At 35.7% G+C, this 25885-nt stretch overlaps 1 protein-coding gene across 1 annotated transcript in view; it reads left to right on the top strand.

Annotated features, from left to right (window-relative positions):
* Positions 1–25885, top strand: part of LOC111049809 (lachesin) — a 139183-nt gene that overhangs the window by 30891 nt on the left and 82407 nt on the right. Inside the window, exons 5-6 of the mRNA XM_039431941.1 lie at positions 267–395; positions 13199–13337. Coding sequence (XP_039287875.1) covers positions 267–395; positions 13199–13337 — 268 coding nt within the window. The remainder of the gene's footprint in view (positions 1–266; positions 396–13198; positions 13338–25885) is intronic.

The following is a 25885-nucleotide window of genomic DNA, read 5'->3' as shown; positions in this document are numbered from 1 at the left end:
ATTCCCTGCGAACTGTTCAATGAAAATAATTGTTATTCTAACTACTAGAAATACAGGGAAGCTACCTGTAATACAGGTCCTGTGAGTTCTATGAAGCAGGCGTCAGATTCCAATCATACATGCAATTTTCAAATGTAGAAAACATTATCATAATTAATTGAGACCATTCAATCATTCACAATTCATGCAATTTTACAATCCAGAAAACTTTGAGATTGAGACTGTTTAACAATTTTTACCACTGAAGAATCTGATTGATTTTGCAGTGGACATCCTGGCTGGGGAGGAGATGCACTTCTGGAAGGTAGACCGGCGGCAAATGGGGAGCTACTTGTGCATTGCGAGCAATGAAGTACCCCCGGCAGTCAGCAAGCGCGTTTACCTGGCCGTCAACTGTGAGTACTACCACAGACAATTAATTTATCCAGGGATTATAATAAATTATCATCATAAAAATCCCCAAATAACTTTATTTTACTACATACTACGCCTTCCAGACATCTATGGTGTTATTAGTTATTCTTGCTTACTTGTGAACCCAATGAATGTTATGAATATTTTTCAACGTTATTGTATATTGTTTTTTCTAGATCGTCAAAAATAATTCTTGAATTTCCCCCTCAAATTGTATTGTGTTTTTGAGACATAAAATCTATTTTTGATTATTCTATTCAATTGAACAGTAAGTTGTCACTGAAATTATATTTTAGATAAAAGGAGACAGGCTATTCATTTATAAATCATCTCCTAAATTCAGACTAATGACTGCCTCCTGATGACATTATACGATGCTGGATGAGTCAAGTCCCTCCTAGAATACATTTATATCAGACAAAACATTTAAAGATTTTGATGTTTGCAGATGACCTTGTTATTCTTCAGAATTCTGAAGATAACTTGTAGAAGGCAATGTATGTTAGTAATAATATTTCAATAAATATAATTTGATGATAAACTATTTTTATTGAATAATTTAAACTATATAAATCATCATAATTTTACATCCATGAACACTGAAATAACTGTAAATCTAAAAAATCTGGTGTGGTACACTCACACAACTTTCCTCGCTCGTTGAACTGTGAGCCTCATTCTTAAACGAGAATAATTTAGGGAAATAACATAATGACGATTGGCGGCAACACAATTGGAACTGCGATCAGACTACTGTATATGAGTAAAGGCTATATATAATTGTTCTCAAAGTACTTTTTCCTTTGTGTAAATTGTGGAACTCGATGATTTTTTTAAATCGTCGAAACAGCTGTTCTACAGATGAAATATATCGACTATGATGTGTTCTTATAAACTGCTCTACCTACCTACCTCATACACAAGAAAGATGTAACAAAGTTCATTTCTCAAGGATGGGGTGGACCCCCCATTAGTTTCTTAGGAAGGAGACTCATGCCTGTTTATAGAGCTGATAAATAACTATACAGGGTATGAATTTGAAAAAAAAATCGGTCAAGTAATTTTTGAGAAAATAGTGGAAAACATGATTTTTTAGTAATTATCCGCCATTTTTCTCAATAATATCACGGAGCTCCTGCAATTTTCCTAGAGATGAGACTCATGTCAGTTGATAGGGCTTATAAATAGCTATCTGAAGAAATTCGTTAAAGCCGTTTTCGAGAAAACTGTAAAAAACATGGTTTTTTAGTAATTATTAACCATTTCTCTCAAGAATATTACGGAGCTTCTGCAATTTCCCCTGAGATGAGACTCATGTCAATTGATAGGGCTTATAAATAGCTATCCATTGCCATATCTTCTTCTTCCTCTTCTTCTTCCTCTTCTTCTTCTTCTCTTCTTCTTCTTCTTCTTCTTCTTTTCTTCTTCTTCTTCTTCTTCTTCTTCTTCTTCTTCTTCTTCTTCTTTTTCTTCTTCTTCTTCTTCTTCTTTTCTTCTTCTTCTTCATCCCTCATTGTTATACTCTTCTTTTTTGATGTTAGAATTAACGTTCCGGTTGCCGACTGCACAATCGGAAGTGACTGGCAGAACGTTGGTAGTTGGTAGGCTAGGGATTGGCCTGATCGTGTTTATCTGACCGTCAACTACTGTGAGTGCATTGGATCAACATGCATGTTGTTAGTGTAGCACAGTCAATCAACAGGTCGCACTAAATCCATTTCCATTTGGTCAGTCACCTGAACTGTGTATTCAATCCTTCCAAACCCTCAACATCCTCCACAGTCTATTAAAGACCTTCAGTCTATCATCATGTTGCACTCTCCTTGAGCAGAACCACTCAGCATATCATGTTTAATCAATTTGTTCATGTTTTGTCATTGAGTTTTGAAAACCCATGATACTCATTTCTGAATAATGATATGCTTCATTAATATAACTCTGTTTTGCACTTTGCCACGTTAACTGGCATCATTACATGATTTCCTTACAACAAATGTAATAATTTCATTTGTTATTAATCTACCCTTTCCAGTCTACCCCTTTATTAGTCTACCTCTTCTCTGAAACCTTAATTGAAATTGATGATTTATGAGCATGTCCGTATCCAATACTTTTTTCCATTCCGGATGATACCCAATAGCTTTTCATTACTTGTTCATAAGTAATTGGAAATGTGGGGGTGATTTGATGATCATGCATCCATGCCTACCGGCCGGATTCGAACCTGTGACTAGGTAGCGTTAGCAGACTGAAGGCTGAAGGCTGAAGTCGTGACTGTTATTCTTGGCTGGCTCATCATAACATGCCAGATAGAATTCATCAGCAGTCCTCCTCATTGGAATTGAACAAATTCCAGTTTCATTAAGTTGATACCAGTTATGTCAAAAATAAAACTATAAGTTCTTCGATCATTCTTCTACTTTGCTTCTTACACAATAATAGTAGTATTTTTCCAGTATTTTCACGCAGTATGTTACATCATTATGGATTCCTAGATTGTGTTATTATTGAATTTTACAAGTTTACATTTTGTGTCTGTACCAAATGAGATGTGTGATTATTATGACATCACTCCAGACTGTAGGCTACTATATAGTATAGCCTATATAATACCATCACCAATAATGTTCACAAGTTTACCATCATGATAGCTAATCTTTTATTGAATTCGCATCAATTGACATCAATATTTATCATTGAGATTTTTCCTGTACTACACCCTCCAATCAATTGCATACGTGTTTCCTACTAACAATCGAGTCCGTGTTCTTCTACATTTGTTTGGTAATATAATGCTGTAGAGAATCTTATTGGGTATTGGAGTCTTACTCCATCATACAAGCAACCTTTAAATATGTTCTTCAATGTGATGAAAATAGTAGGCTTACTAGTGATGAGGAAATAAATGTTCTGATGAATTCTAATCTGTTCATTTGAAACAGAAATCTGATATCAAGATCTGTTGTAGAATTGCCCCAAATGAAATAAGAGCACAACAATAATAATTATCTTCTCTTTTGTTCAGTTTCATCAACTAAAAAAAGAGAAATTCATATAGCCTACAATACAATGTCTACTTTATCATGTTATCATCATCATTATGAGGAGAAAGTATTTGGTCTGGCCAGAGAATTCGAACTGTAGCGCCAAAATCCCAGACTGCAGTTCTACCAATAGCAGGCTTGTGTTTGCGCCAGCGCAGACCGTCCAGCTGTTTTTGGCCTTGTCAATGTTAAAAGCCCGAGTCTATCTTGTCTTGTCAGCCCGTTGTCTTGTTGTGCAAGACCGAGTTTGTATTTTGTCATGTAATTTCGATCGGAAATTTCTTGTAAATGATTGTTTGAGTGTAGTGTGTGAATTATGAATATAACAGCATAAATAAGGTTGAATTGAATTAATTTGAATCAGATTCGAATTTATAAAGAATCCAGTTTGAGCTTTGTTCGAACCACAGTGTATGATCTGCAAGTTGAACACAGAATCAACAAAAAGACAGCCCGGAAGCCAGAACCTGTCTTATTCCCAGATTTCATCCCACCCTGAACCTGATCAAAACACCTAATAAGGCTTAAAAGGGCAAGTAGTCAAGATTGGATTAAATCTGGTGAGTTTTTGCTCTTTTTTATTGTTCATTAATGCAGAGTTTAACTGTACAAATAACCTGGCTCAAATTGAAGATTAAATTTTGCCCCTTGTTTGTATTTGATTATTTAAATAGTAAAATACAGTCCTCTGGTAGCTCTAGCCTGAGCTTTGTTCAGAACATTTCTTGGTCCTCCGGGCCGGATGAATTTAAATTTGTAATTTGTTGATTAATTCACACACATTGGATTTAAGCAGTTTCGTATTTGTCCAATGTTGACATGTTGAGAATGGTCTGATCTATGCTCAACTTAAGTTTGTTGTAGCCTTGTTCTAGAGCAAGGTTTCTTGTCAATTTGTATTTGTCTGAAATTAAATTTATTTCAGTTAAAATTGTAATTCTCCTGAAACTAGGCTCATTGTGCTCTTTTTCGGGAATTTGTTTGTTCGTTGGAATTTGTATTGTCCATTTTGTTATACATGTTAGTGAAGGTTAATCACCAGCATGCATTTGTTTGTTCAATTCAACAAGTTATCATTTGTTTGTGAGTTGTTGGAAGAACATTATCTAATCATATAGTTTTGTCTTCAGCAGTAACTTATCTTGTGAATTGATAATCAAAGTTTAACTTTGATAACTTACTAGTCATGATTCTTCCCTTCATCTAGTTTTGAACTCATTCTTTTTTTATTGTCTATTGTTTGTATTGTCGGGGCTGAATTGTTTTATTTATTTCTTCATTTATTTATTCAATCATTAAGAATTACACAACTTCCAGAAGAGTACCACAGGCTTATGCCCAAAACGGTTCCAATTCTAATTTATACAACAGTCCAAATGTAGCTAGGTTATGTGTCACTCATTCTCCTATTACACACTCAATTTACAATTCAAAACACACAAAAATTATTTTTAAATTGAAAATACTTCAAAATTGAATTAAATCAATCACAATTGATTAGAAAATTCCAAACTTTGAAAAAACTATATAATTTTGAGTCCGAAAAGACAAACACACTATTTAGAACTTATCACAGCTGTAAATAATTTAATTCGAATAAATAATTTTGTGTATGAGTTCAAGATGGAGGAAAAATTACAGAAACAAATCAAGGTGCATCACGCTAAACTGGAACAATTGTATGCCAGATTGTAAAGAATTTATGAACTGTCTGAAAATGTCTCTGATCCAAAAGTTGCTGAGCAATTTTCAATCTTGTATCCTCGAGTGTCTCAGACCATTTCGGATTATGAAAGGACAGAATTAGTGGTTAATGAGTTGGAACTTGAGTTGAATAAAGATCATGTTGTAGCATTCAACGACTCACACCTAGATCTGTTCCAGTATATTGAAGTAGCAGCTAACACTCTCAAACAGAAAGAGGCCGCTGATGCTATTGCTCAATCTTCGGCAGCTACAGCAGCTAGTGCACAGCCGGTCGTGTCCGAGTCGGTACTGCCTAAAATCGACCTTCCGAAAATTGATGGGAACCAGACTCAATGGTCGGTGTTTTATGAACTATTTAAGGCATTGGTACATGACAACAAGAGTTTGAACGATCAGCAGAAGGTCCGATATCTTGTAAGTAGACTTACTGGACAAGCAGGAAATATTTGTCGTCATTTGCCATCATTGGCTAACAATTATCAAATAATTTGGCAGGCATTATTGACCCGCTATAACAATCCACGGGCACAAGTTGATGCCTATTTCAAACAAATTTTTGAATTTCGTCCAATAAAATCAGAATCAAAGGCAATATTGCGATTTTGGATGGGTATTGCAGTTTAATCAATGCAGTGAAGAGATTGCGACTCACTGATTTGTCAGACTCGATATTCCTTTATCATGGCTTGAGATTGCTGGATCCAAGTTCTTGTAGAAATTTTGAATCGGCCGTCCATGACAAGGCTATGCCAACTTATACCGATTATGTCAAATTCATTGAAAAGCAAATTAAGACTCTTTCTTCTGATGAGAAACAGACTGAATTGTTTAATATGAGGCACAAAAAGGATAATAAATCAAAGTTGTTTGTGGTTCAATCTAATGATTCATCTAACGATGCATCTAGTAAAAATCCCAATTGTCTGAAGTGCTCAAAACCGGGTCATCGGTTAGTAGATTGTGCAAGTTTCTTGAAAATGACTCCTTGGGATCGTTATTGTTTGATTAAAGGGAAGTTTTGTTGTTTTCGTTGTCTTGATGTGGATCATTTGAGTAGAGATTGTCGTAGTAAAACTCAGTGTGCTCGATGTCGAGAATCTCATCATTCTTTATTGTACTTTTCCAGATCAAGTTCCAATGAAGGTGTTGCATCCTCGTCGAACTCCAAGGCAGGTGGCACATCACCTATTAGTTGTTGTTCTACATCCAACAATGTGGAAAATTCGACTGTTGTGTTGTCGACCATCACTGCACATGTTCGAGATTGTAATGATCAGCTTTGTGATGTTCGTTTCTTGGTTGACACCGGGAGTCAGTGTCATTTTGTTACAGCCAAATTGTGTCGGCGTTTGAGACTACCATTCCAGCCCATGAAAACCGTTGTTCGTGGATTCGGTGGTGGTACTAGTGAAGTTCGAGGTCATACTTGTGTGTCGATTCGGTCCAAGTTGGATCCTAACGTCAAGTTTTCGATGGATGCCACAGTGGTAGATAAAATCATCGACAAGTTGCCTTCCTGTGAAATTGACAGATCCAAACTTCATCATCTTGAAAATCTCACACTGGCTGACGACAAATTCTACCTTCCTAGTAGAATCGATGGCATCATTGGTGTGGAGTTAGTTCCTCACTTGCTACGTGGGAGTCCTAGTACAGGTGAGTCGCACGAATTGATGACTGTTAATAGTGTCTTTGGTCACATTCTGATGGGGAGAGCGCTGATTCTCACTTCAACAACGAATGTGTCGAATTGTTTTACAGCCATCTGTAGTCCATTCGTTAGTAGTCCATCGTTGGATAGTTTTGTGGAACGTTTTTGGGAGTTGGAATCGTGCCCTGCACCAAGCTGTCAACTGAAACCGGAAGAGTTGGAGTGTGAGGTAAATTTTTGGAAGTCTGTACATCGTGTGAATTCTGGTCGTTTTGTTGTTGCCTTGTCATTTGCGGAGCCGCCCAGCAGCTTGGGAGATTTGTATGCTGTCGCCGAACGCAGACTGCTGACTTTGGAGAGACGATTAGAGCTTGACAGCAATACTCGTATTTCATACCATGAAATATTGATTGATTACCTACGTCAGGGTCACATGTCGTTTGTAGCAGATCAGACAGACCGAGGTGGCTACTACATACCGCATCACACCATCGTGAAAGCAAGCAGCACTACCACGCCCATCCGAGTTGTATTTGATGCTGGTTCCAGAACATCATCTGGTTTGTCATTGAACCAGGTTCTCCATGCTGGTCCCAAATTGCAGACTGACATTTTTGTTTTGCTAGTTAATTTTCGTTTGTTCCCAATCGCACTAACTGCCGACATTAAACAAATGTATCAACATATATTAGTGGAGGATTCCTGCCGTCGTTATCAGCGTGTATTGTGAAGATTTTCGCCGGAGGATCCGATCGAAATTTATCAGCTCAATTGTGTTGTTTTTGGTGTTTTAAGCTCTCCATATTCGGCGCTTCGCACCGTCCACCAGCTTGTAGAGGAGGATGGGAATCGCTCTCCAGCAGCCAAGGCGAGAATACCAAGAGACATGTTCATGGACGACTTAGTCACATCTGTCGCCACAGAGTCAGAGGCCGTGGAGCTGTATCGTCAGTCCAAGCAGGTGTTTGAGGGAGGAGGTTTCTCGCTCACAAAGTGGACTTCAAATTCACCATCAATGTTGGAGAAATTCTCGGAGGAAGAGAAATCGTTTTCGTACAAGGATTTCGAAGCAGACAACTCCTTGGCTATCTTAGGATTGAATTGGCAACCTAGTACTGATCTGTTTCAGTTTTCAGTCAAGAGTGGTGAGGTCGTCGCTACTAAGCGTTCTATTCTGTCAGTGATGGCTCGTATCTATGATCCACTTGGTCTCTTGTCACCGTTTACATTATTTCTAAAATGTCTTGTCCAGAAACTGTGGAGATTAGGAGTGGATTGGGACGAGAAGCCGCCTGAGTCTATCTGCACTCTTTGGGAGAATTGTCAAAAAGAGTTGCCTCTATTGTTGAAATTTGCTGTTCCACGTCACATTGGTTTGTTTCAGGATTCTCACATCAGTTTGATTGGTTTTTGTGACGCATCATTGTCTGGTTATGGTGCAGTTATCTATGTGAAGTCGCAGAAGGAGAGCAAGGAGCCAAGAGTTGTATTATTGTGTTCAAAGTCCAAGGTAGCACCATCTAAAGTTGTTTTAATACCTCGTTTGGAGTTGTGTGCAGCACTCTTGTTGGCAGAACTCATGAATTCAGTAGTCAATATTATTAGTGAACATTGTCATGTGTCTCGTATTGTCGCACTCTCTGATTCTACAGTCACCTTGTGTTGGATTAATGCTCCATCCACGAAATGGCAAACTTTTGTTGGTAATCGCATCGCAAAAATACAGGATTCTTGTATACAGGAGTGGATGCTTGTTGCCGGAATTGAAAATCCCGCTGACTGTTTGTCTAGAGGTTTATCACCAGTTGAGCTTGTGAACTTTCCATTGTGGCTCTCAGGTCCATCATGGATAGCAGAGGACGAATGTGATTGGCCCGTCCGGACTCAAATGGAAGAGATCGTGGATCCACCGGTGGCGAAAAAACCATCAGTGTTGACAGTCACAAAATCTCCTGATTGTAACAGCAATGCAGTATATTCATTGATTGGTCGTTGTTCAGATTATGGTCGTCTTTTGAGAATTGTAATTCTTGTTCTCAAATTTTTACAAATCTTACCCCAATCAGGAGAATCCGATTTTGATGTTGCTGAGAGGTATCTGAGTGGTACAGAAGATACATTTTTCATCTGAATTTGTGCAATTAGAGAAGGGAAAGGATTGTTCTATGCGCCTACGTCGCCTGTCTCCATTCATTGATAGAGGTGTGATTCGCGTCGGCGGTCGTTTGTCTCATGCTGGACTGGAATTTGAGACTTGTCATCAGATGATCTTACCAAAATCCGACGCTTTCGTATCGATGTTGATTGATTATCATCACAAGAAGGATTGTCATGCTGGACCTTCGTTATTGGTGTCTTTGAGAAGACAGAAATTCGGGATACTGTCTGCTCGCTCTATTATTCGTATTTGTGTCTTTAAGTGTAATCGTTGTTTCCGTATTCGACCTAGTAACAAAATTATATCCACTCCCAACTTAATAGTTGTTGTGCTTGTTGCATTTTTTCTTTGTATTGTTTTTTGGTGTTGGTGTTTTTTGTTCTTTTTGGCATGTCTGGATTTTTTCCTTTCTGTGTTTTTTTCAGTTTTTGTAACTTGGCTAAAAAATAGTTTTTCAGAGGCGGGGGTATGGTCTGGCCAGAGAATTCGAACTGTAGCGCCAAAATCCCAGACTGCAGTTCTGCCAATAGCAGGCTTGTGTTTGTGCCAGCGCAGACCGTCCAGCTGTTTTTGGCCTTGTCAATGTTAAAAGCCCGAGTCTATCTTGTCTTGTCAGCCCGTTGTCTTGTTGTGCAAGACCGAGTTTGTATTTTGTCATGTAATTTCGATCGGAAATTTCTTGTAAATGATTGTTTGAGTGTAGTGTGTGTGAATTATGAATATAACAGCGTAAATAGTGTTGAATTGAATTAATTCGAATGGGATTTGAATTTATAAAGAATCCAGTTTGAGCTCTGTTCGAACCACAGTGTATGACCTGCAAGTTGAACACAGAATCAACGAAAAGACAGCCCGGAAGCCAGAACCTGTCTTATTCCCAGATTTCATCCCACCCTGAACCTGATCAAAACACCTAATAAGGCTTAAAAGGGCAAGTAGTCAAGATTGGATTAAATATGGTGAGTTTTTGCTCTTTTTTATTGTTCATTAATGCAGAGTTTAACTGTACAAATAACCTGGCTCAAATTGAAGATTAAATTTTGCCCCTTGTTTGTATTTGATTATTTAAATAGTAAATTACAGTCCTCTGGTAGCTCTAGCCTGAGCTTTGTTCAGAACGGTATTTTTTATGTCATGAACTATAATTAAAACTACAGTTGGGATGTAACAAACATGCATTAAGCTTGCTGTTTCTAGCAGAAAACAGAGCTACTGCCGGATCGAGACTCATTTAAAAATTAATGACGGCTGAAAAACTCAGAAATGAAGCCGGATTTCAGCGCAATCCAAAGAGAATTGCGAATCAGTGAGTTGAGTCAGACGATGAGGAATGACGATGTCCAGGCGAATTTTTGCTGACCTATAGCGAGATTTACTTCAAACTGTTTGCATTCAACATAAGAATTAACATCAATGATGAATATCATTGTATAACAGCTGTCTATTATTGGCAATTAGGAGATTGGCGCCTACTTTTGAAATTCTATTGACTAATGTTGCTGGTTTTTTATATTGGAAAATATGTTATGACAGTCCCCAAGTGGAATAATTTGAATGTGAACAATAATTTCTCCGCATCCTCATATGAACATTGGTTTTCTCCTGAAATATCTTATTAAATTTTCTCGAAATAAAAATTTATCAACAATAAAACTATATTCATCGAAAATAATAGAATATTCTCTACTACTATTCTCTACAGAGAAAATAATACCTTTATTTCATGGGAACAAACCCTGGGAGGCATACAAAAATTTCCATCACAGAGACGATACACAAGTAATGACATTTTTGTAGTGAAATTTCGTTTCCTCTACGTTCAGCTAGATGTAGCGTTAACCTTTCATCACAGTGCTCCACTACAAAATAGAAAGTGTTAGTTTTGGTTTATTCCATTCCCCACTTTCTCTCATTTATAATTGAATTTCTTTAGATAGGAATAGATACAACATACAAGATACTTACTATGGTGCATGAACAAGATACTATACTCTAGATAACGAGATACATGCACTATGGTGCATGAACAAGATATCATTTTGTCTGATACAGACAAAATATGATCAAAAAATTATTTTCATAATGAGCATGAAAAAACTTATGCTTCCCATTCAACCAATACTGAATATTTCCATGAATCAAACTATAGTTTCTCGTTTCTGAGAAGAAATGCCCAAACAATGTCATACAAGATATTTGTTTCCAGTGACGAAATGCAATTTCTAAAGCTAATAGAGTGCTGACATTATTTACAACTCAATTCAGATACGCGAGTGTGGTGAGATCCCCCTAAAAATGTCAGCGTTGGTTTGATGGAAAGCGTTTGTTGTTTTTATTGGGAATGCTGTAAGTAGAAAGTGGATCTCACTATAGTAGATTCCAAAAGATATTGTGACTGATGGAAGGAATGTCATCTCGTTGTGCTGGATGCAAAAATAAATTGGATATGAATTGTTTATTGATGGATGATGTACTGAGAAACAGTGTGTGGTGAATCATTTCGAACTCAGAACAAAATGGATATACCAGTGACATCAAGAAATGAATGCTGCAAGAAAGCAATGAATCATTGATCATGATTTGTGTGAGTCGTCATGTTTCATGATTTATGAAACACGAAAACACATTGGAGATACAAGTAACAATTCGGAGATACATGCTAGACAAGCCAGACAAGCTAGACAAGCCATTGATTTGAGTGGAATAGTTTGTTAATGTTGTGTTCTATGTATAAATTCTAGAATATAGATAGAAGAATACGAAGAAAGATGCTGGAAGAAATACAGCAGAAGTTGGGAGAGAATATTGAAAGGGACATCTGAAGACAATGGAAGATACAAGAAAATAACGTGGAAAAGATAGCTTGTAGTGCATATTTCAATTTCGTAGTGAGAAATAGAGTTAGAATATAAGCAAATTACTTGGCATTTCACTTTATTTTTGGTATCATGACACTCAGGCTATGCTTTCTAATATAAATATGCTCCTTCAATGATTGTTCACACATTCACAGAATGAAAATGCTTCTGTGAAAATTGATATAAGAATAAATGTAAATTCTTCTACCTAGGAGAGCAATAATTAGAGAGCATATTTGTGCATTTTCAAATTTACATTGAATTAGGATGAGTACCAGGATGAAAAAACAGGTGATAGCTCAATTTTTTTCCATTCATTAAAAATATAGTCGAATAAAATGTCTCAAGTACGATCTTCTTCAGATCACAACAACCATCCGTTTCACTTCAAAACTAATGAGTTGACTGTGCTATATTATGTTTCTAGTGCATCATTATTTTCATTATAGAATACAATTCATTGACACTAAGTATTTTTGTCATTCAATAAAGTACAAATTTCCGCTCGAAAGATTGTATTCTTATGATAATACTCAACCATTGAGAACAATATATTAAGGGGACTTCTAAGGTCGTTATTCTTGCTACACACTCCTGTAACGTGATATTTTGTTATATTATACTCAAAAAATGTTTTTCTTGTCATATACTGACAAAGAAAACAATAATACAAAATTGACTTGAAACGTGATACATGTTATCAAAGGTTTCTTGTGTAAAAACTCAAGAAATGTTTCAAAATTCGAAAAATATAATTTTAAACTTGGAAGAAATATTTCTTAGATTTTTAAACAACAATGAATCAGATTTGATCCAAACAAGTCTTAATTTTTTCATATAAGTAACAGTTTTTATTCATTCTTGTTCTGATCAACTTTATTTTGAAACTTTCACCTAGATTGAAAACAATATATTTGAATAAATTTGTTAGAAATGAATTGATTCATTTTTTAACAATTTATTCCTTCTATGGTCCAGAAGAAGTTCCAGGTCCTGGTCAGTCGGATTCTGGTATCAGGTGTAGGAAGGAACGGCATAAATGAGACTGATCCGCAAAAGTACGAAAGTTGAGAAATTGACTGATAATAATATTATTGCTGGCTGTTGGAGAGATTGGAAAGCTCCACCTCTCTGGTTGCTCAGAATCTTCTCTCCCAGTGAACATAATTTGGTCTCTTGGTGATTGGGCTTATATTAGCAATTATAAATGGATGAAAATATAATACTCAATAAAAAATGAAATTATATTGGAGAATTATTGAATTATATTTTATTATGATTGCCTGGGAACCGTCGATTGATGACACCGTGAAAACGATAATTGCAATGTATTATCCTTTAAATTGCAATTTTGTTTTTTTTCCAGTTGCTCCGGTGATAAAAGTGCCAAATCAACTGCTGGGTGCTCCCCTCTACACCACGGTAACACTGGAGTGTCACGTCGAGGCTTTTCCTAACACCATCAACTATTGGGTCAAGAACAGACAGGAAATGCTACTGAATGGGTGAGTAACTGTCTTATTCACTCACCTTTTTCAATCTCGTTATGTGTCATAAGAAAATATGAGATCCGAGTATAAGAATAATAAAGATCAAATTGAGTTATAAATCTCGCATGACCAAAGAACAAATTGAACAGGAACAGAAATAGATCTTCTCACCATACCAGGAGTCTTTCCTCGAACAGGACTCAACAGCAGCTCACCAATTCACAATAGGCCTAAAATTACACTGGGCTTAAAAGCTTGAATAGGCTTAAAACTACACTGGAATTTATGGATCTTTTTCATTGGACGGGATTTGAGAAACCACACTTTCTTCAACTGTTTCGATACATAATTCTCATTGATTTGAGTACCTAAAGAAAGAATATTGTTACCCTTCTCTGCAAGCAATGTCGGTTCTCGGATGATCATTGATCGATGATTTCAATGATATTTTGTGTAAAAAACTTATTACAATAACGAGAATGATCAACTCTAAAGCCCTGCACACACAAATCGATTTTTTGTTCGTACGATATTTTGCCGTCCTCATGAATTCTAGCAGATAAAACGGTACTTGACAAACATCATCTGTTTATTCTAATAGAATTTATAAGGACGGCAAAATATCGTACGAACAATAATCGATTTGTGTGTAGCTACCCTTACTCTTTCCGATTCGGAACTTCTTCATTTTATTTAATCGAAATCATCATCAAACATTCATATTCGATGACTGTGATATAATTATATATTGCGATATCGTTGATTATTTTCCCACTTACCTCTCCACGAATTTGGATCTCAACAACACAAAGTATAAATTAAAAATGGTGGCGTTCAAGGAAATTGATGATGTAATTGCGTCGGCCAATGGGAGCCCGCAGTGGACGTGGAATGGTCAAAAGCACTGAAGTATAATCGCAGGTCATTTGTCGTCTCTGTTTGACTAAGTTGAAATCTCAGCTGTAATTGAAATGGCTGTCCACCAATAGCAATGGAGAGGAGCGTTCTCTGAACAGAATTATTGAACTGATTTTTTAAAATAAAATCATAAATGATTTTAGGAGTGGCCGTAGTCGAGTGGATCAGATGCTGGCTTTATGATTCAGAGGCCCGGGTTCAAATCCCGGCCCGGGCAAGATATTTATCTCGGGCCACTCTCGTGTTTCGGATGGATACGTTAAGCCGTCGGTCCCGGCTGCCTAAAAAGCAGTCGTTAGGTTATGTCAGAGGCCCTGAAATTGATCAGTTGCGACCTGAAAACTCTGACACTAGACCTGAGCCAGCCAGGTCACTCGATATTATTATTATTATTATTAATGATGATTTGTCCTCAAGTAGATGTAAATTGAACATATTTTTGGAAATAAGAAAAGTTGAACATTGTATGAATTTTTCATTGGTTGATGAAATCTTCAAGCAGACAATTAACTTCAAGTTTGGTTGCTAGAAAATGTAGTAGTCCTGGTCAAAACTGCATAGTATTTATTATTTTACAAAGGCGACTTTCTAAAAGTATTTTAAGCCTAGGTGATGATGATGAGATGAATGATAATACAATGAAGATAGAATTATGGATGAATAAGAATGATAGGTTATGCTATCCACTTGAATTGATTTAAGTCCATTTTTCAGTCCAGAAATGAATAAACAAGAAATTTTGAATTTGATTTAATTGAAAACCGAATATAATAGAATAATTACATTCAATAAACTCTGAGAATTTGAAAATATTGAGTTATTAAGAGAAATTACCAGAATTAAAACACAAACTAATCCACTGAAAGCACAGCTGATAATAACTTATCTTATTAATTCGAGTTAACTCATTATATATATTAGGAGAAAAATTCTCATTAGACTCTTTAGACCAGATTGCAATAAAAATGGAAATAATAGACAATGAACTCTGGGAATACATGAATTTCTAAATCATGGCGAATTTTGATACTGATTTCTCAATTATTCACTCACATACAGTAATTCTAGTTGTTCAATAAATATTCAAGTGTTGAAAGAATAATTGACCGAGCGAAGTGAGGTCTAAGAATCAAGTCGACGGTTCGGCATTTCTCTTAATGTTTAAATATTTGAATGTTTTAATGTTTATATGTTGCTCATTTACGGCGAAACGCGGTAATAGATTTCCATGAAATTTTACAGGTATGTTCCTTTTTTAATTGCGCGTCGACGTATATACAAGGTTTTTGGGCTGACCGTGAACCTATCTCTCCAAATTTTTGTAAACTTTGAAAGTCTATTTATTGAATGAAAGCCCGAAATTGACTCTATCGAATGACACCTTTATCTTTAAGATCGGTGATATTGGCGGGCTTAACGTGATTCTGGCCCGCCATTATATTAATTCACATGAACCCCATTTCTCGTTGATTGAAATTTAAGAACTTGAATTTTCTGAAAGCACAAATTGAGCCCCAAATATAGGCATATGATTCAAAATTTGGGCTCGATAAGGTAGGGCCAGCTTCACAACGGTCCCGTACGGAACATAATGTTTTCCCAAATCTTCTCCCTCATTTTTTCCTACTTTGAATTGCTACTTTATTTGTTACTTATGATTTGACTTCATTGAGCATTTTTAAGGGTTCACCAAACTAACATGAATAAACCTATTCTAGTGTAGGATAAAGTGTGCTTGAACTTGTTTAACAATTCCAAAGTATATGAACTCATTCTATCTCTATCATCAGAACACAATGTTCACTCATCCCTTTTTCACAGCAACAACTCAAACAAGCGTACGAAAATAATTCCCGGAAATAATCGAAAAGCCAAACTTGTGATTGTAAACAAAGTTGGTTCGACACGCACACAAGACAAGTGTACTTTTCTCCAGCAAAAGTTTCAGCACAAACAAGCGTCTCTTAATTACGCAGAATTAATAACTCTTTGCTCACTGAATCAGATCTCTATTCAGGGGGAACAATGGAGCTGCTCCCCAGTAAATTATCTCCAAGTTTCAAAGCCATCATTATATTTATATCTATATACATCATAAATACATCACCATGATGTTCAACTTTGTGAAAGCCCCATTACCTTTGAATCAGCCCCCTTCACCGCCAAACCAGACTAACCTTATCTGTAAATATTGTACGGCTGATCAGGCTTATTAGTATGTGAAACCTGACGCAACTGAGGCATGACTACGACTTCCAAAATGGCTTCTGGTCACCCTTTTTGAAACAATATCGGCTAATTAAAGTTTGTATAACTCCATATATGATGTGCAAACATTGTTGTGAAGCTGGGTTGGCTCCCACGGAGTTTATACTGTATGATAATGAACTGAAATAAGATAATAAGAGTTCTGATTATCATAACTATGGGAACAGCATAACATATGATTATGATATGTAATGAGAGCGCGTAGCTGATTATCATTATTAAGGGAAAAGCAACAGTAATCATTGGTTTCGAAATTCAGTGAATGTTGATGGGATTTTCGAGATGTGGAGGTTTGTGGAGCTCGGGATAGTTCTTGAAACCAGAAACCACTTAATTGCAACACATTTATCTACAATTGGCCACAATTCAACTCCTTGTCAATAACTGATGAATTATTCCCTATTATATTGGAAGAATTTCTTATAAACTAACATGACATTTGAATGTTATCACCAAAGAATATTCAAGTGAATCGTTAGGTAGTTCTGAACGTTTCTTGCGCCGTTTTTACCAATTTGCACTGTTGGAAATTTTCATAGGAATTCTCTTTGGAGCTACACACTCTACGCGAATAGATACCAAATGTGAATCGCATGATATTTTTGCTTATTCCATAATTCGGATGTTCCACTTATTTATCTGATCCCTTTTCATCACAAAACTATGTACCAGTATCGCTTCATGTTTCCCCAACGGGAAAATCCAATACAAAAAACAACTTGATTTGTGAGAAATAGCCCGGGTTCAACAACACGTGTGAATTTATCGAACATCATGTACTGGATAGGGGATGTGAGCTTTGCGATTTGCCACCGGTGTTCGTACGTGCAAGAGGGGTCTTACTATTATTTCTCCAGCACTCTCTCACTCTCACACACCCCTCTCTCTCTCACTCCAACTCTCTATATCTCTCTCTACAAATCTCTCTTTGTCCCTCTATTTCTCTTGGTACTCTGCCACTGAAGCAGATCTAGTTAAGTACCTCCTCGTCGACCCCCAACTAAAATTTAGAATGGAATAGCAGCAGCCGTGGGGCAAACAGGTACAGTACTGAGTTTGGATCAGTACCTACTACCTACCTTCGTGGAAGCTCCTAAACAGTAAATAACATCTGCAGTCGTTCTAATGTGCTCTCTCCAGCTATTCAAAGCGTCGTTACAATATATATTATGTTCAGTTACTCGTGCCCGCGAAACAATGGTGGAACACTAACAAATTGCTGTAAAAAGTTGATTATTTGAAGTAACATTCAACCAAAATATATCTTCGTTGTTATCAGCAATATTTCTGCAGGAAATGGGCCTGGAAAGTCATCTCAATTATAATTCGAAATTACATCGAATAGCCATATAGGCTTTATCCGTATTGTTTTCAGCAATACCAAATAAAAAAGTCGAAGAATAAGCCTAAAAAGTCACTCCAACTAATGTATAGTTCGAAGTCATATCAGATCATATATATCAGGTAGCTCATACAATGGGTGAAAGTTCCACCTGTATCACTGTAAGCAATACTTTAGAAGAAAAATCGGCCTGAAAAGTCGATTATTTGAATCACATCCAATAACCATACATCGATGAAGAGGACTTAATATCGACTTTGTGTTGTATATCTGTATTGTTGTGAGAATGATTTCAGCAAAAAATAAGCCTGAAAAGTGGTCTCAGCTTCTATTTCAAGTCACATCCAATCATCATAGCATCATGTGTAAGCTCAACTTTGAACTGAAAACCTTCCTACAATATTCTGTGCTGTGCTATATCTATATTGTTGTGAGCAATATGATTATTTTATTGGTTTTGCATGAATGTGGGTCACTTTAGCATTTTGTCTGAAAATACTGTGAGATAATGTGAAGATTTCCGTCCAATAATGTTCGGTTTTGATGTCATCGCAAGCATTGAATTTTATTACCTTGGTTCGGATTTAATTATTGGTGTCGTATCCAAGGAGTAATGTTTTGGGATATAGTTATTATGTCATAGTTTGTTTGTGATTTTCTGACATTGGTCTGGCATGAAATAATGTTTGACGATAAATACGTGATTATTTCCACTGTATTCAACAAGAAATAATGTTATGGGCAAGTTTGCCTTGAAGGAATTCCAAGCGTTTATATCGATAATATTACTCAACATCTGATTTATTATATCATACCGATTATAGAAATTCTATTTCAAAATTATAATTTGTCGGAATAATTCATCTGGCATCTCTATTATTAATTGAATAATGAGTCAAGCACAATATTCACTATTCATATGTTGTTAAATAATGAGAAAAATCTCAAAAAATGAGACAAAATTATTCTTTCAAAGTGTTCATAGTGGAGGTGTCAATCTTATCAACAATCTTCGAGACTCGTGATTCGTGTTAGGTTTTACCTTGATTTATAGTTTGTATGGAAGTGATTCTGCATTAATTTTTAGCGTTGATTCCAATGATAAGTTTGTCTTCTGAAAGCACTCGTTTCATTGAGGTTTCTTCTGAGGTGCCATTTTTTTGTTGCTGACAGTGTTGACACGTATACAGTATTGTGTGCCACGAAAAGGCTACTGTTTTCTCCACTCCTAGTATATTATTGTACTATAGTACAATTAATATATTAATCCTAGTATAAACACTACTTGTACATTTTACCAACTGTACAATTCAGTCCTCTGAAAAAGCAAAGGTCCTCTCCAACAGTATCTTTGAAAGCACATATTCAAATAGAAGAGTATCATAGTGATCCTGTTTAAATAGTACAGTTTAGTCATCATCATCATCATCATCCATCATGGACTAGGCTTGTAAAGCCTGTTCCGGTGTCCACCGCTTCCTCGGTCTTCCGACGTCCCTTTTCCCATCCAACTGTAACTTCCAAGCTTGTAGTACAGTTTAGTTCCACATTATTTGCTTTGACAAATTTCCAGTCTTGTTTCATTCATAATCCATAAATAATGACAAAGCTTCGTTATGTATAGCAGTATAAATTCAGCAAAGACCTTTGCAATATTTTCGTTTCGGAGGTGGCTGATTTATGGCAGTCTATTTGGCCGAGATCCAAGGCGAAGACATGGGTCTCACAAGCGTTTCACACGTTTATTGTTCCACTCTACGAGAAAACTAAGTTTGTTCAGTATAAGATTTGCAGGAGCTGCAGAATTTGTTGTGACCGGACAGTTATCTTAAATTTATTTGAAGTCCTTTTATATTGCATACTGTGAACTCTCAGGAATAACTTTACTCAGGTCCACATTAATTTGAAGAGATTGAGTCTAGCGTTAATGAGTACCTTACATAATGATAGAGGACAAGGAAAACATTGTCAATCTATGAATTTTATTGACAAAAGGGCAGACAATTTAGATTTTTGAATTCAAATTCTAGTTCTAAAACAATTATATCCAACAATTGCAATGAACACTATCCTGCTCACGTCAAGATAGAATGAAAAGAGACAATCATTTCATTCATTTATTCATCCATTTCATTCCGCAATCACAACATAGAATTCATGATTGGGTGGGCGAGAATCAACAAAATGAACTCAAAAATGTTACTCTCCCTAATTTTGAAAATAAAATAGTCGTAATGAGATTATATAAGACTCCTCATATTAATCACAGAAATTCACAGTCTAAAAATACATTATACAAAAAAATCTTAATTTCGAAAAGGTTTCTCAATCAGACCTTTTGTCAAATAACCCTAATGAAATATTCAGCTGCTTCCATACTTTCCACCAACTCTATATGATAGTATAGATGTAGGAAAAGAGGACGTAGAGGGAGAATAAGAGAGTAGAGAATAAAACCATTGAATACACTATTTCATCTATAACCACTCTTAAGCAAAGTTAGCGAAGTATAAGAAACTGGAAGCATGACGAATTGACATAATTAAAGAATAAAATTATAATTTCCAATATGAAATTATATTCTATTGAGCTATTATTGAATCAAATTCCATTTTGATTGCATTGGGGATCGTCATAATTTATTGTTCATGACAATGAGTTAACAAATTTTCAATGTAAATGAATTATTATTCAATTATTCAGACAATAATGTCTCTCCATTATTAATAATTCTATGATTTCTTATTCCAATCCGGCCGAAAAATTGAATATGTTCAATATTTAACATCCCACATTCTCACGGTGGGGGGATAGCCCCCCATGGCCACTCTCTAAGATCGCCAATTTCAAAAACGTGAAAACCAGCAACGGTCAAGTAATCAACATTGGTGAAGGTAGTCGACGGTACGTCGCCAAGTTCAGCAATCTACAAACCTGCCCCGTGTGATATTTTCTAATCAGTACTTATAGGTCTACAGTGTAACTCTTTTCATTATCTCTTAAAAAGAGATAATTCCGATTTTTGTTTCAATACTAATATTTCAAGAAGGACTGAAGTTTACCTGATTTTATTCCTTGAAAAAGTCTTATTCGTACTATTTTTTATTATTTCTCTTTCGTTGTCACAAATAAAGGGCTATATCTAAATCTTATTCTATGAAAAACTGATTATTAGCGCATTTATCTAACATGATGAGTCTTGTAGTAGTGCATTTTTATTGCTTCAGCATATTACTTCCCTAGAAGACTTGGGATGGTATTCAATAACGTATTTTATTATGATGAATTGTCAATTTTAAACGAAATCATAAAGTAGTTCTTTTTAGACTGTATAATATAAGGATAGTATGGGTAGTGAGTATTATAGAAAGTGATATCTATAGCTCTACTTTTCATGATTTCTTGATAAAACGATATTGAAACTTGGAGTACCCTTTATTATTTTAAATATTACAACGACTAGTTTCGACCGCAGGTCATTTTCCTAAAATATGGATCATAGGAGAATTACCTATGGTCAAAACTAGTCGTTTTAATATTTAAAATAATAAAGGGTACTCCAAGCTTCAATATTGTTTTATAAATTCATAAAAGTAGCCCATTCAAGTGGAGTGTTTTTTCATGATTTCTGTATATATAGGGGGAGGGAATTTGATACATTCTCCAGTAAACAATTAAAATAATAACATCCGATATCTCTACAATTGGACTCACTCTTTCTAACACATAGAATTATAATGTGATGCCTAATATTATGGATGGAATTGATTGAAATGCAAATAAAATGTGAAAGCCAGCCATTTCCCGATATCAGCATCTCTCAATAAATTAATGGTCATTGAACAATTCACCCCATAATGGATGACTAACTGAATGAATTAATACAAATCTGTTCTTCACTTTCCTCCCTCCCTCTGTTTATTTGCTAACCAAGTGAGGCACACCCGTTCATCCGTGAACAATAAATGAATCAGGGAAGGACAGTGAATGGAAATAGATGGATAATGAATGTCAGAGTGGGACAGTGAATAAATATCAATGAAATGAATGGACATATTTTTAGCCGGCACCACATTATATCAATGACAAAAGATTATTATCATATTGACGGTAACACACCCGAGTGGTGTGGCTCTCCATCATTATGAAGTAATTTAATGTCGCCAAACAAAATAAATTCAGCTGCGTAGCGTTCTTTTCTCTGTAGGATATTCACTTCAAACTGACACCAGTTAGCACTGTTTTAACATTAATGCCTCTCATTCAACAAATGCTGACAGTATGGAGTGAGTCAACCTATCAACTTGATTAATTCGAAGTTTGAGATCGGTGCTTCAGCAAAATTATTTCGCAAATAATGACGAATTTTAACGACCATCACAGTGTTGGTTGGTACTGATAGTGTTGACTGATGATCGACTTTAGTGATTATTACAATTGATATGAATTGAGTCTGGATTTACAACTTCAATTATTTACAATGTGGTAGCCTGATAATAATTCAGTGCTTATCAAGGAGTGGAGTAAGCACATTATTTAGAGCGTTATCATAGAGTTTGAGTATGATGGATGAAGAATAATCATCCAACATATTAATATTTAAAATAACCTTCTTAATTCAATATTCGTAGAGTGTGATGACATTTCGACTTTGTATCAGTCTGAGAATAATACATACAACGTTTCCGAGAAATCAATCCATTGAATGAATAATTAATCCACTGACATTGGTAGTGTAACTTCAATCAGCATTGATGCGTGACGTTTGTATAAACTGCTTATTGTGTAAGTGGCTTGCCTGGACCAATGGCAGATAATGTTCACATTGATGGTCATTTATCTAGGACTACCATATTATTTTATCTACCAATGTTATTACATTAGTGTCATTTGCATTGTAAATAAATAAAATGAATGAATAAATAATATGGATTAAAGATGGATTAAATCTACAAATCACAGCTCCTCACTGTATATACCGCAACTCTGTACTTCAGTTATGGTTATGATGTAACAACAGAGACTGGTATCCCTATATAGAAAACTCTATAAATACATACCAAATTTGAACGTATTTGGTTCAGTAGATGGTTATTTCTGTTCATTGTGAATGAATGAGTGTATTGATCAGTAGCCTGCCCTTCCGCTTATAGTATGATAGTTCATCTCTTGCAAAAGTCGAAAATGATATTTTTTATCGCATTGTGTGATTGGAAAGAGTATTATATTACCCCATCAATGTATTGGGAAAACTCAAACTCTGTAATCATATACTAGACCAATACACCAAGGAACTAGCTCGTAGTCAACTATATAGGCTAACCACTAGAGTAGCACTGTAACTTCATAACTTCATCTATCAACAAGCTATGTCTTGCTTGAATGTTGATGAACTCCAGAGCTTACACAATGATGTTATTGGTGAAAAATGAGCATGCATCAAGTTGTCTGCGCTATAAGCAACAGCTTTGAATGTTTTCATTCCCTATTCACTGATAATCGTGATTGAAAAACTCACAAGACCAGAAAATCGCTTTGATGTTAAACCAGAATTTAAATGACAAAGTGATTGGCTGTGATAGAACTTTGCTATTTGGCCCAAAGCGAACAAATGACAATGCGGGCTCTAGTAAAACGCTGACATGTGATTTTTTTCATTCTGATATGATATTCTCTTGAAATTGATGCAGCTTCAATACGATTTTCACTCTATACTGCCAGCATTGTTTGTATTCGGAGCATTGATGGAATATACAAGGGAAACTGACAATTTCGAGTGAATCTGAAGCATTTGAGGGGAAACCAGCCAACATTTACGAGTTTAATTGGCCTTTGAATTTCCCCTATGGCACTAGCAGGCATGGTTGCTCAAAAGAGATTGATTACGGACTGTTTAGAAATAGTATGGGTTTAATATGAAATGAGAGTGATAGGTTTGCTTCCTGTAGTGAAAATTATCTACTCAGTAATAGGGAATAACAGTAACTGTATTACCCATGGATAATATAGTTATTGCATAGGGGATGATGTGATACTTTTTGTGTGGTTGAGAGGTAATAATTGTGATAATAATTCATATTGAATAAAAAGACTAAGAAATTGTCAACAAAGGAGAAAAATTGTGGTTTTTGACAATTTCTTAGTCTTTTCTCTCAATGGAGACACTGAGAAATTTATCATACTATCATCTTAAATGGAAAGACTAAGAAATTGTCAACAGAGGAGAAAAATTTCGGTTTTTGACAATTTCTCAGTCTTTTCATTTATGATGACATTATGATAAATTCCTTAGTGTCTCCATTGAGAGAAAAATGTAAGATAAATGTTTTTGAATAACTATTATTATGATCTTGTGAGCTACTTATTGAAGCTCACTCCAAGCAGTCATAATATTTTCTCAACTTCCATCATATTTGAGATATTTGAGGTTCAAAGATGCAAAACACAAATTTATCATCTACTAGCTGGCCCGGCGAACTTCGTACCGCCAAATAGTTGATGGCACACATGACACCTGCATCTCATGCACACCTCAAAATCTATAACCCATACTAACAATCCTCAAATCCAGACCATCCTATTTTTTTTATTGACCAAATAATCAGTTCAGCATGCTCTTCCAATTGCGTGTACGATAAAATCATAACTGACAAATTAATCGATCACGCATATCATTAATCGACGTGTAGTTTAAGCTATCTTTTCGCATAAACCACATGTGCTCCCCCGTTCACTCCTTTCACTTACTCAAAACATGCAGGGGATTCAAAACTCTTATAAAAATAATCTAGTTCGTGACCTTGGGAAATAGCTGAAAAATTAATTGCTTCACAAACTTTTCGAATAATTGGTGAGTGACGATGAATCCTGATGTCGGAATTATAATTGGAGAATCGAGGGTTTCGATAGAAATTAATGGTACAAAATTGACTACTTTTATCAGTAATAACTCCAAATACCAATTTTTATTGAAAACTTGCAATGTAATAACTGTAACTAATATGATAATGTAACTGAATGAGAAGCTGATATATGAGTAACTGGCTTTGGGGGATTTCAATGGATTTCATTTATATAGATAATTATTATCCAACTCAAAAATGAATAATTTACTAAAAATCAATCAACTAACACCGAACACAGCACAATTATTCGGAACAAAGCAATGTCTTCAACCTGTGGCCGCACTGCTGGATGGTTACACACAGAACAGTTATGTTATTTTTAGTCGGGGAGTTTAGAATAAAATACATGGGTGGTTATGGAGCAGCACACACTTTGTCTACTAACTATAGTCGGCTGTTGGATGACGCAATGATTATAACAGCTGATTTTTATTTCTGTGTTTGGCCAGCTCACAAATCTTCTCCCATAAGGATCACATGTGAACTTTGAAGGACAGAAAGAAAGAGTCCTGAAGTCGAATTATAAATTTGATAGGCCATAAACCTGGTCCTGAACATAACGAACACAACTAAAAATATCGTCAAATTCGGTGTACACATGAAAAATTTATTGAATGTCAAAATCTGAGGCTCGATTATTATTCATATAGATATACTAGAGACCCCCTGAGTTAAAGAACTCGCTCATGAACTGTTGTATTGATCTTTGAGATCCTTTAGAAGTACAATAATATTACAGTAGTAGGTTCCATGAAGAACCTATTCTAATTAAAAAAAAAATGCTTGCTGTCGCTTTAAAACTTTTGTCCGTCATCTTGAATCCGTCATATGGATTCAACTTCATTTTGAATCCAACTTCATGTTTTGAATGGGAAGGTGGTCATGTGATACATGTTTTCGCTACAGAATTTCAATGGAAAATCAATAGCGAAGCCCGTTCATGGATATCTCAACAGTAAACAATGAAAAATAAACAATCCAAAGTTCCAGTAATAAGTCGGGGATGAACATCGCTTTGTTCTGGTAGCTTCTGGGTTCAAGGAACACTCTGCTTTATAAAGATAGCTCCATCACAAGTAGAAAAATATCAAAACAGCTGCCTACTGCTTTCTCCATTCCTCTAAAAATGG

Source organism: Nilaparvata lugens, chromosome 7, assembly GCF_014356525.2.
Source record: "Nilaparvata lugens isolate BPH chromosome 7, ASM1435652v1, whole genome shotgun sequence".
NCBI classification, from domain to species: Eukaryota; Metazoa; Arthropoda; class Insecta; order Hemiptera; family Delphacidae; genus Nilaparvata; species Nilaparvata lugens.
The sequence above is the reverse complement of the archived record's forward strand: the minus strand, read 5'-3'. Positions and strand labels throughout refer to the sequence as shown.